Source organism: Lithobates pipiens, unplaced genomic scaffold, assembly GCF_037356315.1.
Source record: "Lithobates pipiens isolate NorthernLeopardFrog02 unplaced genomic scaffold, aLitPip1_a1.2 Scaffold_22, whole genome shotgun sequence".
NCBI lineage: Eukaryota > Metazoa > Chordata > Amphibia > Anura > Ranidae > Lithobates > Lithobates pipiens.
Genome location: NW_027507784.1, coordinates 91,768,840 through 91,785,439, shown reverse-complemented (window position 1 = coordinate 91,785,439; position 16,600 = coordinate 91,768,840). Strand labels below are relative to the sequence as shown.

General features: G+C 43.2%; 1 protein-coding gene across 2 annotated transcripts in view; it reads left to right on the top strand.

Annotated features, from left to right (window-relative positions):
• Positions 1-16,600, top strand: part of VIL1 (villin 1) — an 86,405-nt gene that overhangs the window by 25,156 nt on the left and 44,649 nt on the right. For both annotated transcript variants that reach the window (XM_077447888.1, XM_077447889.1), the window contains exons 2-8: positions 708-818; positions 2,427-2,501; positions 4,537-4,733; positions 6,263-6,371; positions 9,041-9,151; positions 11,823-12,031; positions 14,002-14,080. In XM_077447888.1, the coding sequence (XP_077304014.1) occupies positions 744-818; positions 2,427-2,501; positions 4,537-4,733; positions 6,263-6,371; positions 9,041-9,151; positions 11,823-12,031; positions 14,002-14,080 (855 nt within the window). In that variant the 5' untranslated portion in view covers positions 708-743. The remainder of the gene's footprint in view (positions 1-707; positions 819-2,426; positions 2,502-4,536; positions 4,734-6,262; positions 6,372-9,040; positions 9,152-11,822; positions 12,032-14,001; positions 14,081-16,600) is intronic.

Here is a 16,600-nt window from a genome sequence, read left to right as displayed (position 1 = left end):
GTACCTCCCACACCCCCGTCCTGACTCCACTACAGTTTTTCAGCACACATTCACATAACTGTCCTTAAGGATGTTAAACCTGCTTAATAATTATGACTGATGCCTATTCATTCCAGTAATCCTCCTGGAACACGAAACATGCTGCTGTGTGTGTCACGGCCCCTTTTAAGACAGCAGGCAGTTGTTACACCCCTACCCGGATTTCCTGAAAGAACAGTTATATTCTCACAGGTATTTCTGAGGTCAAAATGTAATGGAGTGACAAACATGTCATAGCTAGCCTTTATAAACACTGCAAAAAGTAATGCGGTCTAAGCAAGATAACATATGTAAATATGAGATTGCACACCGACATACAACAATACTTCTAAGCCACAGGCCTACCTATTCCAATAACCTTCTTTCAATCGTTTATGCATGTATGAATGATGTTTTCTATATCATCCCGTCTGCAGTACCTCCACGGTTCACCACCTAGCACCCAACAAACACAAACATGTACAGTACCTGCTGTCCTTCGGTCAACAACAGTACACAAAACAAACTCTCAATTCTCCACTATCAACAAAAAATTGGGGACATCATTGTCGCACCACTAATAGACATATCTAACACCCTCTTTAAGTACCCTTTATATAGACGATGTCTCTGTGTTCTTTAGATCTATATTTCAAAAAAATAATCAAAATCTTTTTGTTCCCTTCCAGATTTCCAGGTGACGTCTGATCTGATAATATTCCACCATGCCTGAACTCACGGAAAAAGTAACCAAGTCTCTGAATAAAACCACCCCAGGACTGCAGATATGGAGGATAGAGGTGAATGAGTAGTACAACTCACGTGTTTATCATATGCTAACGTCTATAAAAATTCTGTTTAAGTATTAAATCGCCACATAGACTGCAATAAATCAGCCTTCTGGCTATTTGGACTAGGCTTGTGCAATTTGTTTCGTAACGAATCGAAATTCGGCCGAATTTTGCATCTTTTGGACATTCGGATGCATCCGAATGTTCGAATAAAAAAAATAACGAATTACAACTAATACAAAAGAAATTATAGCGGATATAACGAATGAATTTCGACACGATTCGGTAATTCTTTAAAGATCTAATGAAATAAAAGGTCAGCTCAAAGTAAATCTTATAGTCCAATCAGATGATTCATTTTGTGCCGGAGGTTGGATTACTGGCAAAGTGCATTCCTGAGAACTGAGTTAGAAGGGTGTTGTATTGTATTTGAGCCGAGGAGAAGAGATATTGTCATTGTGTGTGTTAAAAGATTCAATAAACAAATGACTTTCCAAACTACGAATCATTATCACGAATGTATATACATACATAAATATCGAATTTCAATGAATATGAATGAAATTTTAGCGCATATAACAAATGAATTAGACAGGATTCGAGATTCAGTATAACGAATATTGACACTCTACGAAATAATAACTAATTATCCAAAAACGTATTAACGTAACGTAACGAATATAACAGAACGAAATGATGTATTTTAACAATGACAACGAACCGAAACTAAACAAAATTTTCCATTGTGCACAAGTCTAACTTGAACTACTATGTTCCTCCACCTACTTCTACACAGACTTTCACAAGTCTCAGGCTAAATGGTTGAACTAGATGGACGCTTGACTTTTTTCGATCAGACTAACTATATAACTATGTAACTATAAATGCAAATGTTTGGAGACTAAAAAATATGTCCAGTGTTTTTCCACACTCACTACATAGCATGACGATCATAGAGAGGGACGTGCTCTGACCATACAGAGCAACTGAGCAACACCCACCTGCCAATCAGGTCCACACCTGGTCAGTGACTCCTTCACTATGGAATGAAGACTACTGCTTCTGATAGACTAGCTGTTTGTGTTACTATATATATATATATATATATATATATATATATAAAACTTATGACTCAGTTATTCACGTTTATTTTCCAATAGCATTGCATGACTTAAATGTATAAGTTTACAAGTACATTATTATAAAATCATGGATATGCTACAAAATATAAATAGTTTCTGCCACCTCTCAATATCCTCCAATGCATGTCACAGTTGATGGCTGGGTGTCACCGACTTATACACCATAAAGAAAAAAAAAACAAAAACAAATTTTAGAGGTTGCCGAAATGTATACAGACACATGTTACATCCAAAATTTTTGTACAATAAGAATCGCTGTTAAAAATGACCTTCTCAGTCTGTCAGTCATTTGATAACTCTTCTTGAGAAGACTTTTTGGATGAATGTGATGGACACGTCTTTTTTTTTTTCTTCAATTTTTTCAGTATATTTATTGTTTATTATTACCTATTGGATCTACCTGGGTGCATAATTTCCTATCATTTGGTTTCTCTTTGATCCCATGAGTTGAATTTCTGTATTTTTCTTCTTTCAGAACATGGATATGGTTCCAATCCCGGAGAAGACCTTTGGGAACTTCTTTGAAGGAGACTGTTATGTCCTGCTGATGGTAGGTTCTATATTGTACATAATATAAGTTAATAAGTAGTACTTATATTGGAGGCAATTTCACATTATGAGCTGCAAGCTCATTACATATGTTCCAGTGTAACTGCAAAATTTCCTTTAGGTCTACCAACAATTATGTAATGGAAATACTTGTCTGATTAGATACAAATTGATTGGATAGTTTAGGCAGGTCACCATGTTACACAGTTCTGGTAAGTCCAAAGGAGATCATACAGTCAAATTGTAACATACTGTAGATGGTGAACTTATGTTCAGAGGTGCCCAACTACTCAACCTCAACTGATATTTTATTCTTTCAGGTGGGGCTGCATATAGTAACGCCTCAATCACCGGGCAATTAATCCTCTTCTGAAAGGGATATCCTGATTGTACTGACCTTTCATTTTGAAACTGCTAGTTGCTTGGCTGCCATAATGCACTAACAACTTCGGCATTTGATGAGTCAATAGCCTTGAACACGTATGCAGATCAGAAGTCATTGCTTTACACCAACTTGATACCTGTTCTGAGCTAGTTATTCTGGAAATATTGCAGCTAAATACGCAACTTGGCAGCCAGGTAACTAGCATTGTTAGAAAGGGGTCAAGATTGCTAGCCTTTATGTTTCCCTCATGACAGGTTTCCTTCAACAGGCCATGTTAAAGTACACTTGTATACCATGTCAGGCATGTTGCGCTGAGGGTTTGAAGGATCTCATTCAGATGTCTTTATTGGCACTATGCTGGTGAATGGTAGGCAAAAAAAGTCCAAAAGTATGAAGACACCCCTCCAAATGATTGAGTTCATGTGCTTCCAGTGAAGGGTACTCTGTTGATGCTACAACTTACAAAGACATTTAAGACAATTGTGCTCTTCCACACTTGTGGTAACAGTTCGGAGAAGATCCTTTTCTGTTCCAGCATGACAGTGTTCCTGTGTACAAAGAGAGCTCCCTAAAGACATGGTTTGATGGGTTTGGTGTGGAGGTGCCCGAACTGGAGGGGCCTTCACGGAGCCCTGACCTCAGTCCTACTGAACATCTTTGGACTGAACCAGGTCATCTCAACCAGCATCTCCATAAATCCTCAGATTGATGAGTTTGTAGTGGAGAAACTCGAGTGTCTTGTACAGAGCCCTGACCTCAACCCTACTGAACATTTTTGGAATGATGATTGCAAGCCAGGTCTTCTTATCCAACATCAGTATCTGACTTCGCAAATGTTCTTCTGGCTGAATGGGAATGATTCCCACAGATACACTTCAAAATCTTGTGGAAAGTAGAGCAAGTCTATAATAACGCCCATTGGTTTCAGAATTAGATGTCCAACTTACTGCATGCACTGAGAAAACAATGTGTCTAATATGGAAGAGACTCCAATTGTGAGATTTCCCAAAGAAGTGGCTTTTCCCTGTAGAGTTATTGGCCACATATGTGTTTCCTTCATCAGTGGATAATAATCACTCAAGAACAAAAACATATGATGTTGTAGCTTAATATTCCTTAGATGTGATATCTTCACTACTTTTCTTTTTTTTAGCTTCTTTCTATTATTTATGTATATACTGTAGTCATACATTTCCTGTTCTAGGGTGACAAAGCTCACTGTACTGTATCTATGGAGGAGCAGCATTGTCAGCCTAGGACAGGAACCGCAATAGGACTACAGAACACCCCCGTCTTCTCATCTTCATAACATGGGGGTGTTCTGCAGTCCAAAGAGAGAACCCAGTCAGGGCTGATAACATTGTTTGAGATTTTAGTGCAGCGATGTCAGCTCACAATTAAAAAGTTAGGCGCTCATTGGAATTCCAGGAGGATCAAGGGGCTTTTTTCACACTTATCAAACAGATTTAACAAAACACTTTCAATGGTATATTTAACAGAGCAAAAGGTAGCAAATAGTATAAATTAGCTGTTAGGGTTTACTTGCACTTTAAGTATCACCATTGGGTAACATTAACCTTTAGTCTATATCCTGGCCTTTAATCAAGGTTGCCCATTTGAATCTCTGTGCATTAAAATCTTTCTCTTTCAGACACACAAGGTGAGCAACAACTTCTCCTACGACATCCATTTTTGGATTGGGAAAAGCTCCTCCGTAGACGAGCAAGGAGCAGCCGCCATTTACTCTGTACAGATGGATGATCACCTGGGGGGTGTGGCCGTGCAGCACCGCGAGGTTCAGGGATACGAGAGCGACACATTCAAGGGCTACTTCAAGCAGGGCATAGTGTGAGTACTTGAGCTGTAAATGCATTGTTTATAATTCTCTACAGCATTCTCTACAGCATTCAATAATATATTAACGATCACTTATGGCCAAAAAACAATCTTTTTGTTTCGGATAGTGTGGGATGGTTAAAATCCTTGGCAGGTATATTTTTTGCCATCGGTGTCCCATTGGTTAGATCTCCCTTCATATACTGTCTTAGCCCTTGTACACACGGTTGGACATTCCGACAGAAAATGTCCGATCGGACCGTGTTGTCGGATAATCCGACAGTGTGTGGGCTCCATCGGACTGTTTCCGTCAGAATATCCGACTGACAAAGTTTTAGAGCTGGGCTATAAAATTTTCTGACAACATGATCCGATCGGACTTTGTCTGATCGTTTGTAGAGAATTCCGATCAGACAAAGTGCCACGCATGCTCAGATCAAATTCCTAGACCAAAGCTATTGGGTACTAGCCAGAACGTAGTCCCGTCGTAACGAAATAACGTCATCACGTTACTAACGATCGGATTTTCCGACAACTTTGTTCGACCGTGTGTATGCAACACCAGTTTCGGACAAAATCCGACGGATTTTGTTGTCGGAATGTCCGACCGTGTGTACAAGGGCTTAGAGACAAAACAGGAAGTAAGGGGAAGTCTTCCTAAAATTGGAGGAAATTCCAGTCATCGGAAAAAGAGAGGGGGTGGTGATTTGAAATAAACGGAGGAGGGGATGGGGGACAGGATAAGAAAACAAAAGGGCTTGAGTCCGATTTGTGAGATTTCCCTTCAATTCCTGTCTTAGCCCTTGTACACACGGTCGGAGAATCCGTCGGAATGTGTCCTATCAGAGCGTGTTGTCGGATAATCCGACTGTGTGTGGTATGCATCGGACTGATTCCATCGGAATATCCGTCGGACCCAATTTTCCAACTTGCTGGAAATATTTTCCGACCAACTGGTTCGATCGGACATACTCCGATCATGTGTAGAGAATTTTGATCGGACCAAGTGCCTACATCAAAGCTATTGGCTACTAGCCTGAACGTAGTCCCGTCGTAACGAAATTACGTCACCACGTTCTGAATGATCGGATTTTTCGACAACTTAGTCCGACCGTGTGTATGCAACAGTTTCGGTCGGAATTTGGTTGTCGAAATCTCCGACCGTGTGTACAGGGGCTTAGAGATGCGACAGGAAGTGAAAAGAAAAGAAATAAAAGAAAAGAAATAAAATTAATGGGAATTTTGCTTTTTAGGCAAATGTCAGTGAAACAGGTGTCCCCAGTTGAAAAAAATGGGGAGGGGGAGGAGCAGATGAGAAAGGGGAACTGGAGAAGGGACAGGATAAGAAATGGAGAAAAGGGCCTGTGTATCAGACTACTGGAGTTGAGAATAATTGTATTAAATGGTGTAAGGTAAGGATCAGTAATAGGATCCTTGGCTGTCCAAATTCCGGTGTGATCTGAATTCGGGTGTGGAGATACATGCCAACCAATAGTATGCATAAACTTTAACATTCAAATTTCTTCTCTCTTCTCCATTAGATATAAAAATGGAGGGGTAGCATCAGGAATGAAGCAGGTAGAGACAAACACCTACAACGTTAAACGTCTCCTGCACGTCAAGGGGAAGAAGAATGTCTTAGCTGGAGAGGTAAGTCTTCTTATGCTGCACCAGAAGACTGTGAATCCTGATAATATCAGCATAGACAAATGCAGCTTAAGTGGTTCTTGGTACTTGGAATTCCCTATTTTAATCATGAACACAATATAAAATATTAAAAGGCCAATAAGTTCTCAGTTTTTAGCAAACTAAAAGAGTTGAAAAGGCTTTATCTCTTTGTGAAAGGCGTGTAGGTATTATATTTACACTATCAGGCCAAAAGTATGTGTACCCCCTCCATGATTGAGTTCAGGTGTTTCCAGTAAAGTGAACTATTAATACTACAGCACACAAAGATTTCTAAGGCAATTGTGGTAACAGTTTGGGGAAGGCCCTTTTCTGTTCCAGCATGACTTTGCTCCATTGTACAAAGCCAGCTCCATTAAAGACATGGTTTGATGAATTTGGTTGGTGTGGAGTAACATGAGTGTCCTGTACAGAGCCCTGAGGTCAACCATACTGAACACCTTCTTGATGAATTGGAATGAGCCAGGTCTTCTCATCCAAAATCTCCATAAAGACAGGGTTTGATGAGTTTGGTGTGGAGAAACTCGAGTGTCCGGCACAGAGCCCTGACCTCAACCCTACTGAACACCTTTTGGATGAATTGGAATGAACCAGGTCTTCTCATCTAAAATCTCCATAAAGACATGGTTTGATGAGATTGGGGTGAAGGAACTGGAGTGTCCCTGGCACAGAGCCCTGACCTCAACCCTACTGAACACCTTTTGGATGAATTGGAATGAACCAGGTCTTCTTATCTAAAATCTCCATAAAGACATGGTTTGATGAGTTTGGCGTGGAGGAATACCAATTGCCTCTACAGAGCCATGATCTGGACCCTTCTTTGGGATTAATTATATTGAGCCAGGTCTTCTCAATCAACATCATTACCTGACCTTACAAATGCTCTTTTGGCTGAAAGGGGCACACATTCCCTCAGATACACTCCGAAATCATGTGGCAAGCCTTCTCAGAAGAGTGGAGGCTGTTATAGACACAAAGAAGAGCAACTATATATTAATACCCATAGTTTTGGAATGGGATACAATCTTGTATAGGTATGATGGTCAGGTGCTCTATTTTACAACAGCCCCACTGTCCACCACCTAACCTGCTAAGACTAGCTATGTTATTCTCCTCTATACGCTTCTATAGCCACTGTCCAATGGCCAGTACCAAAATACAGCCACAGTGTGGATCATGTGAGTGCTGACAGAAGGGTGACGTTCAGGCAGAGCCCGGCAATCTGTGGCACAACTAAAGGGATCAGCCTATAGATGCTCCCTTTCTTAAAAATGAAACTAAAGGCAAAACTTTTATTCATTTTGGATAGAGTAAGGGAGAGTTATAACCCCTGTCAGTTTATTTTTTTTGCCGGCTGTTTTCCTTCACTTCCTGTACCATAGCCAAAACAGGAAGTGATGGAAATCCATCCAAAGTGAGGGAAATCCCTGGGTAAACATCAGGGTCACCAGAACTAGTGTCCCATCAGAAGATTTCCCCTGTTCTGGTGACCACTCAAAATTAGGGATTTTTTTTCCCTTTCAATGATGGTCACCAGGACAAATACAAAAGGGGAATCTCCCTAGTGGGGACGCAGACAGCAATAAAAACCTGACAAGTGTTCTAATCCTTTTATCTACAACTAATAAAAAAAAGTTTTGACTTAATAATATAATATAATAGTATAATTTAAGACCCTTCCAAGGCTATAAAAAGAGCAAAAGTGCTTATGGGACTTTGGCTCAAGCCTACATTAGATTTGTAGCTCTAACCCCAGTAGAGACTGCTGGTAATAGCTGTATTTTTACAGAGGCGGCTCACCACCACAAGCACCAGTCCATACACTCCGGCTCCAATAATTCAGTCTAGGGGATGTCTTTTTGAAATGTATTGCTTGAAAAACTTTAAACAGGGAAAGGCATGGGACAATCTTCTCTAGGCTCACACTCCAGGACAGGAGAATGGCCAGTACTCTGAGACTCTATGAGAGCTGTCTCATCCCAAGCTACCCCTGGCACTTATATCCCAAAAGCACACACAATCCTCAAGAATCAGTTCAGGGTCATTACTCACAAGTCCCTAGGACAGCTGAAAAGCCCCCAGCTTCCTCTGGACACGGTCCAGTGAGGGAGACAATCCATCTCCAGACCCAATCCCTATGGTGAAGTCCTATGGCCAAGATCACTTTAGGCCCTCAGCCCTGACACCGCTGAGACCTCAAAGAACAGCAACTCAGTCCATGGACTGCCTCAGGGCAGCGTCCCCTGAGGCTTTGGAATTCTACTGGGGAGAAGTCACAAATTGTTTAAGGGCATCACACTAGTTATCACCTCCCCAGCCACCTTCCGGACACTTCTCTCACGGAATTGGCCAGGCCATGATAAATATTCAGGCTGATCATCTGAATCTCCCTCCCTATGTTCTGGAAGCTTCTTCCCGAGGCAGGGTGAAGCAATCAAACTCCCAGCCTATGAAACCTAGAACACACCAGAACAAACGATGATTGCTCCCTTGAACACAGAAGGAGACAAAAATGTAATTTGCCTAGCATTCTATGTTAGGAGGGGGCGACAGGTTAAATAATACAATATTGATTTCAAATCATCATTTAAAGAGCAAAACTTTGCCACTGACAAGATATCCTGTATCCATAGGTGCCCTTTGACTGGAACAGCTTCAATACCGGGGACGTGTTCTTGGTGGACCTGGGAAAGTTGATCATCCAATGGAATGGACCTGATAGCAACAAAATGGAGAGACTGAGGGTATGAGTTGTCTGTACTTCACTTACTGCCTGGTTATTTATTTAAGCTAATAGAAACGTGTTAAGTGCAGAACCCAGGTAGAATGTATCCCTGAGTGATCTGCCTACAGTAAACAGAAATGTGATTGGTTGCATTTTGCTATTCCAAAAACGTCTTAGCAAATAAAATAATCCATATACATAAACTACTTAATGGCCCTGCAATCTATTGTTTATGAAATGGTTTGCACTGTGTTATTCTGCTTCCTTGTAATGTCCTCCATGAGCTCCCAAGTCTCTCCTTTTCCCTCTCGCTTGATTGTGGTCATGTGCACTGCTCTATGCATACTACAAATTCCATAGTCCACAGGCCATCTGATCTCAGGAGTGAGCAAGAGAGGGTGACTACTGTTCTGCTTTGTCTTTTAAATTAAGGTTACTTTGCAGTAGAGCAAGGAAGCATAAACCTCAGTAGTCTATTAATGCTTTTACTAACCAAAAAATAAATGCTGCACATACAATTGCAGGAAAAACAATTCATAAAATTACAAATTATGCAAACACTATACACATGCACAAGATATCTACCCTTCCCCTCAAAGTAGCATGGATAATATATGCAAGAAGGCTAAAAGTTACTTAAAGTGGAACTTTACACAAAAGGGGAAGTTCCGCTTGTTTGCTCCCCCCCCACCCTCCGCTGCCAGATTTGTCACTTTTTGAGGGGAAGGGGGAACAAGTACCTGGTTTTGACAGGTACCCGCTCTGAATTCTGATCAGATGTGCCATTGGCGAACTGAGCCAAAAGTGCCCTCCCCCCCTTCCCCCGCAGTCTTCTGGGACACATCAGAAGTCCCAGAACACTACAAGACCATTCACGAGGCGTAGCGTGGCTCGCACATGCACAGTAGGAGACCGGCTCTGAAGCCACAAGGCTTCACTTCCTGTTTCTCTAACTTGTGATGCCAGCGCCTGCACCCAAAGCCAATTCTATAATCCTGTGTCCTTCCTTGGCCCCTCCTCAACCCCTGTAGTGCTGCTGGGTTTGCCCCTCCCACGTCCTGCCAGCCGCTGCGGGGGATCTGTCAGGAGGGAGAGCGGGGAAGGAGCAATCTTCTTATAGCTTATGCCATCTTTATGTAGAGCAACAATTCTTTTTTTCAGATCTTTCGAGAGTTCTTTGCTATGAGGTGCCATGTTGAACTTCCAGTGACCAGTATGAGAGAGTGAGAGCGATAACACCAAATTTAACACACCTGAGACCTTGTAACACTAATGAGTCATAAGAACCTGGGGAGGGAAAATGGCTAATTGCCCCCAATTTGGACATTTTCACTTAGGGGTGTACTCACTTTTGTTGCCAGCTGTTTAGACATTAATGGCAGTGTTGAGTTATTTTGAGGGGACAGCAAATTTACACTGTTATACAAGTTGTACACTCACTACTTTACATTGTAGACAAGTGTCATTTCTTCAGTGTTGTCACATGAAAAGATATAAAATCTAAAAAAGTGAGGGGTGTACTCTCTTTTGTGAGATACTGTGTATGTATGTATGTATATATATATATATATATATATATATATATATATATATATATATATATACACACACACACACACACACACACACACACACACACACACACACACACAGGCTCATAGCATGATACAATGTACAAAATTCTTATTGTTGAGAGCAGATTTTATTGAAAAGCTTCATCAACAAATTGGTAGAATATACATGATTGCAACAATACATACATGTGGTGAAATACACTGGCAGCTGGTGCTCAATTTTCTTGGGGGGGGGAGCCCTAGCCCCCCCCAGCCAGCTACCCCCCCCCCAGGCAACCACATAACCCAACCATCACCCCCCCCCACAGCTCGATCCATCGATTGCCACCCGCTAGTCCTTCCCCACCAGCCCCTGCACTTACCTCTTCCACATGGCGCCCTCCCCCAGGCGTCTCCTCCTTAGTCCCAGTGACTGCTTTTCCTCCTGGCCAATCAGGAGTTAGGACTCGCAGCCAATCAGGTCTTAGGACTCCCAGCCAATTGGGACTCAGGACCCGCTTCCTGATTGGCCGCAAGGAGAAACAGGAAGACATTAGCAAATATTAATTCGCTAATGTCACACAACTGGGTGGGCTCAGGACGCAGTGCTCTGTGCTCCAAGCCCTCCCTTTTTGAAGCCAACTGGCTAAATTCATATATGAGATCAGGTACATGATTGTAATATAGAAATTGCATCCTAAAATCTTGACGCGTTTCATCTAACGTGCCCCACTTCCTCAGGAGAAGATGCAATATGGGTAAAACTTAGCTCTACATGCAACACCTAGTGTTATGGACAATTGGCCGCCAAGGGACGTCTGCACCAGGAACTGTGGGAGTATTGTCCGTGACCGCCTAGGCGCAAAAGAGGACCTCACTGAAGGTGCAGATCTCTATTGTGTAGTCACTGGTGACGAAAGTAGCAATCTCAAGGGGTTCTCCTAATGCATGATGTGACCATATTGCAGGTTGTAGTACAAAATGTCCCAGAGGGGTGAAAAAGGAAGCAAAGAAAAACCCTCAGTTGTACACAATCTTCACATACACAACCTTCACTGACTATATGTAAAGGTTTACAACCATTTTAAAATCGTATATTTTATAGAGATTGTTAAAAAAAAGTTGAATCCGTTTCAGGGGATGAACCTGGCAAAAGACATCCGTGACCGGGAGCGCGGCGGACGTACTCACATTTTTGTGGTGGAAGGAGATGATGAAGAAGCAACACCTAAGCTGATGCAAGTCCTGGAGAATGAACAAGTATTAGGACAGAAAAAGTCAATTAAACCTCCCACGGCTGATGATGTGGTGGACTCTGCCGCCAAGTCCGCTCTCAAGTTATATCAGTAAGTGGGCACAGGAAAATTCAGAAAAGCAAAAGGATGGCTTCCAAGCGCTAAATTAGGAGAAGCAGCTGTTATACATTTGCTCAGCGATCTGCCAGGTCTTCTGGTGCAATCTGGTTTTCCCAATCAGATACCCCCTGAAGAAGTAAGTCCTCCTTTCCCCATCAACTCAAGTGGTAACAGGGTCATATGGACCCCTTATTGGTTCACTCACATGTCTAATGCCCTGTACACACGGTCGGACTTTCCGACGGAAAATGTACGATTGGACTGTGTTGTTGGAAATTACGATTGTGTGTGGGCTCCATCTGACTTTTGCTGTCAGAATTTCCGACACACAAAGTTTGCAAGCAGGATCTAAAATGTTCCGACAACAAAATCCGATCGTTTAAATTCCGGTCGTGTGTAGACAATTCCCACGCACAAAGTGCCACGCATGCTCAGAATAGATTGCGAGACGAAAGCTATTGGCTACTGGCCTCTTTATAGTCCCGTCATACGCATTCTACGTCACCTCGTTCTGAGCGATCAGATTTTCCGACAACTTTGTGTGACCGTGTGTGTGCTACACAAGTTTGGGCCAAAATCCGTCTGAAAAAAAACGACGGATTTTGTCGTTGGAATGTCCGATCGTGTGTAGGCATTAGAGTCTCATATAAGCTTTTACATGCATCTCTGGTTCACACTGAGTGTGGCTCTGAAATCGTATGGCTTTACTTGAAATTGCACGATTTGAAAGCCACGTCAGTGCGACTTCATGCACAGATGCAAGTCACACCTGAAACCGGCAGGAACTACTTTTGCAAAGCGGTGCAGCACCGCAAAGTCGGCATTGCCCCATTTTGAACAGTCCCATTGCCGACAATAGGTGTACGTTCACACCGGTGCGACCTGTTATGCGGTTTGACAGGTCAAATTGCTTGACAAGTCGCACCGGTGTGAACGTACAGCTAATGTAATTTAAAAAGCTGCTTTTATTTTCAAATCTGCAGCTAAAATATTTTTCTGAAGTCATTTTTCAGGCAATTCTTGTTATGTGGTGGTGTCACAATTATACTTGGATTCCCCGTTTCATGCTCCTGTGGCTGTGCCGAAACACATTGTGCAGTTGACACCCTCATTTCCAAAGCAAAAATATTCAACTGACACTGAAGCAAATGCAGAGCCTTGGAGTCACTCTGCACATGCTCAGTTTGGTGTGTACTGCTAGAATGTTTTTTGTTTGCTTTTTTGGGAGAGTGAATATGATCAGCACAGGGCCAATCAGCACTGTCCAGACAGAGGGTCAGGGGTCTTGAAGCCTCATAGGACAATCAGAGGAGAATGAAAATTCCCCCTACAAGCTTTAACCAGGCACAGATAGAAGTCACAAGACTGCTATATACTGCTGATGAGAAAAGGTATTTAGCAGTTTATATTTACCAAAATAATTGCATTTCCATGTTCTGTGTACTGTGGGAGACCAAATATAGTGGATGCAGGGTCCTGGGTTTAGTTAGTAACACTTTAAAGGAGAAGTAAAGACAAAGGAGGTGGATCACAGGAGTGCAATTCATTCTGTAGTCCTGTGACCTGCTCTCAGTGGACTGAAGTCTACTGACGTCACAGACAGAGCCGGTCCAGGCTCGGGAAGGAGAATATAGTTGGGATCCGCCCACATGCCTGGACTGGCACCCGGCTCAGCCTCTCAGTGGCCGAAAGAGCGCCACAAAAACTACAGTAAAGCACCGTTAAAAATAGCGGCGCTTTACCGCCGATGCCCCCGATGCCCCAATGTGAAAGTAGCCCTAGAAGGACGAGCTTTTCACTGCGCCCGAGAAAGCCCTGGAAGACGGGAATCAGATCTGAACTCCTAACTTTCCAGCATTATTGTACAAGCCAGAACATTTCTCTGTACTCATTATGACTCCACAGAATTGTAAATCTGACATTTGTATTTACTAAAATGCCTGATTTTTTTTTGTACACAGGGTATCCGATCAGAATGGGAACCTGATGGTCCAGGAAGTGGCTACTAAGCCTTTGACTAAAGACTTGTTGGGTCATGATGTAAGTCCAGCTGTCCTGAAGAGCACACATACATGATAGCAGACATCCTCCATACAACAAGTAGACCCCCGTCCTGTGCCTAATTAAAATCACTATAGTTAGATTAAAGATATATATATTTTTTTCCTAAAATAACAAACATGTTATAGTTACCTGCTCCGTGCGATGGTTTTACACAGAGCAGCCCTGATCCTCCTCTTCTGGGGTCTCCCGCCAGCGTTCCTGCCTATCCCCTTCGAGGACTCCCCTAGCAAACTACTTTACATTAACTTCACATAAAATAAAATAAATGCTCTTTAACAAATACATACCTTCATTAAAAAGTATTTTTTAATTATGTGTTTGGAGTTGAGCTTAAAGTGATTGTAAACGATCACCTTGTAAAACAAACCATTCAGTTCAACAACTTAAGGGCCGCCCCACGTAGATATACTGCGGCAGGGCATCCCACCTACGCGAAATTGCGTACCTGTACTTGTGATTTTGAGCACAGGACTCTGGGGCACACGCGCACACCGCCAGTGACCCGCTCCCCTTATGATTGGACACAGCAGGAGCCAATCACCGGGACCTGCCGATCGCTCCAATAAGAGGCAGAATGGCGGTCTGCCTATGTAAACAAGGCAGATTGCCGTTCTGCCAGAGGTGAAATTGGAGATGTAGTGTTTCTGCTAAGCAGAAACATGGATCTCTGTTTTCCTTTAGTCAAAGCACCTCCCCCACAGTTAGAAAGCACTCCCTAGGTACACATTTAACCCTTTGATCGCCCCTGATGTTAACCCCTTCCCAGCCAGTGTTGATTGTACAGTGACAGTTTTTTTTTACCACTGATCACTATATTGGTGTCACTGGTTCCCAAAAAGTGTCACTTAGCTTCCGATTTGTCTGCTGCAGTGTCGCTAAAAAACGCTGATCGTCACCGTTACTAGTAAAAAAAAAATCCATAAATATATCCCATAGGTTGTAGATTCTACACCTTTTTGCGCAAACCAATCAATATACGCTTGATTTTTTTACCAAAAACATGTAGCAGAATACATATTGGCCTAAACTGATGTTTACCTTTTTTTATTGGGTGTGTTTTATAGCATAAAGTTAAAAATATATTTTTCCCAAGGCGTCTTTCAGGACAGCACCTGAGAGATAGCGACTCCACCCTCCTCGTTAGGAAACACCTTCTTCCTCCAGACTTTAAAGGGAGGCGCCTCCCTACCACACATCAGTTTTTGTGTTTCCTCCGGCCCGGAGGGAACACCTTTTGGGAAGGAGTCTGTTTCTCTTAGGTGTTCCTGAGGGACTAGGCTTCTTTCCCTTTTTTTCCTCCTTTAGAGACCCGCTGTCCTCCCGACCTACCCACGCCTCGTCAGCGGTAGCAAGCGGGCTCCTCTTCCCCTCTTGTGCTCGGAGAGAGCCGAAGACTCGGTGGCCCGCACGTTCGTAGGCGCGGCGGCGCGCGTGTGCCGCCGCCATGTTTGTTTTCGGCGGTCGCGCCGGAAGTGACAGAGCGGGTCATCGGGTCAGCTGAAACGTCGTTTCCGGCGTGGACGCAGGGGGGAGGAGGGAGGACAGGTGCTGGTGCCTATTTCCGCTTCCGGTCCGGTGCAGCTGCACGGCGTGACTCCGGAGGCGGCGTTTAGCCACAAGTGGATCTCTGCACAGCTGATTATGGAAGATTCAGCGTCTGCAGCGGTGGGGACAGGCACAGGCACCAGCAAGGCCCAGGTAAGAGGCAGCAGTTAAAGTCTGCCTTTCTTTTTCTATTTCCTGGCGTTTGGTCTCGCTCTCTCCTTTCTTTTTTCCCCCCTGGTGGCAAGGGGCCTGTCTGGGCACTAGAAGCTGACTGGTTTCTTCTTAATGCACCTGTGTGGTGATCCCTATCAAAGCTGAGACTGGGTCTCACTAAGGGTTCCCTGGTTTTTTTCCCTTTTTTGTCTTTTTCTTCATAGGCTAAGAGCTCTGACCCAAAGAAAAGATGTCCTTCTTGCAGGGCCAAGCTGGGAGAAAATTGGAAGAAAACCTTATGCAGTCCCTGCATTACTTCTTTAGTTAAAGAGGAATCTGCCTCTGTATGTGAGGATCTGGTGGCCTCTGTAAAGAAGGAGCTGTACGCCACGATCCAGAATTTTCGTGACTCACTAGCAAACCCGGCTGCTAGTCAGCCTTCCACTTCAGAGTCTTCCCAGGGGTCTCTCTCAATCCCGGTGTTAGAATCTCTGCCTGAAGACCCTTCAGATAGGGAAAAGCAGTCCACTGCTCTTTCCGTTAAAGATTCGGAAGAGGAGTTGGAGGATTCTGAGGTAGCCCCCTCTAAATTCAAACTGTCCCTTGAAGAGGTCGATGGGCTCCTTAAAGCCATTCATGCTACGCTTGGTTTAAGTGAGGAGAAAAAGGAATTATCACTCCATGACCGCATGTATGCTGGGTTGGATGAGCCTAAGGGCCGAACATTCCCAGTTCATCCGGTCATCTCTGAGGCCATTAGGAAAGAATGGCAGGATCCAGAGAAAAAGCCCTTTTTCT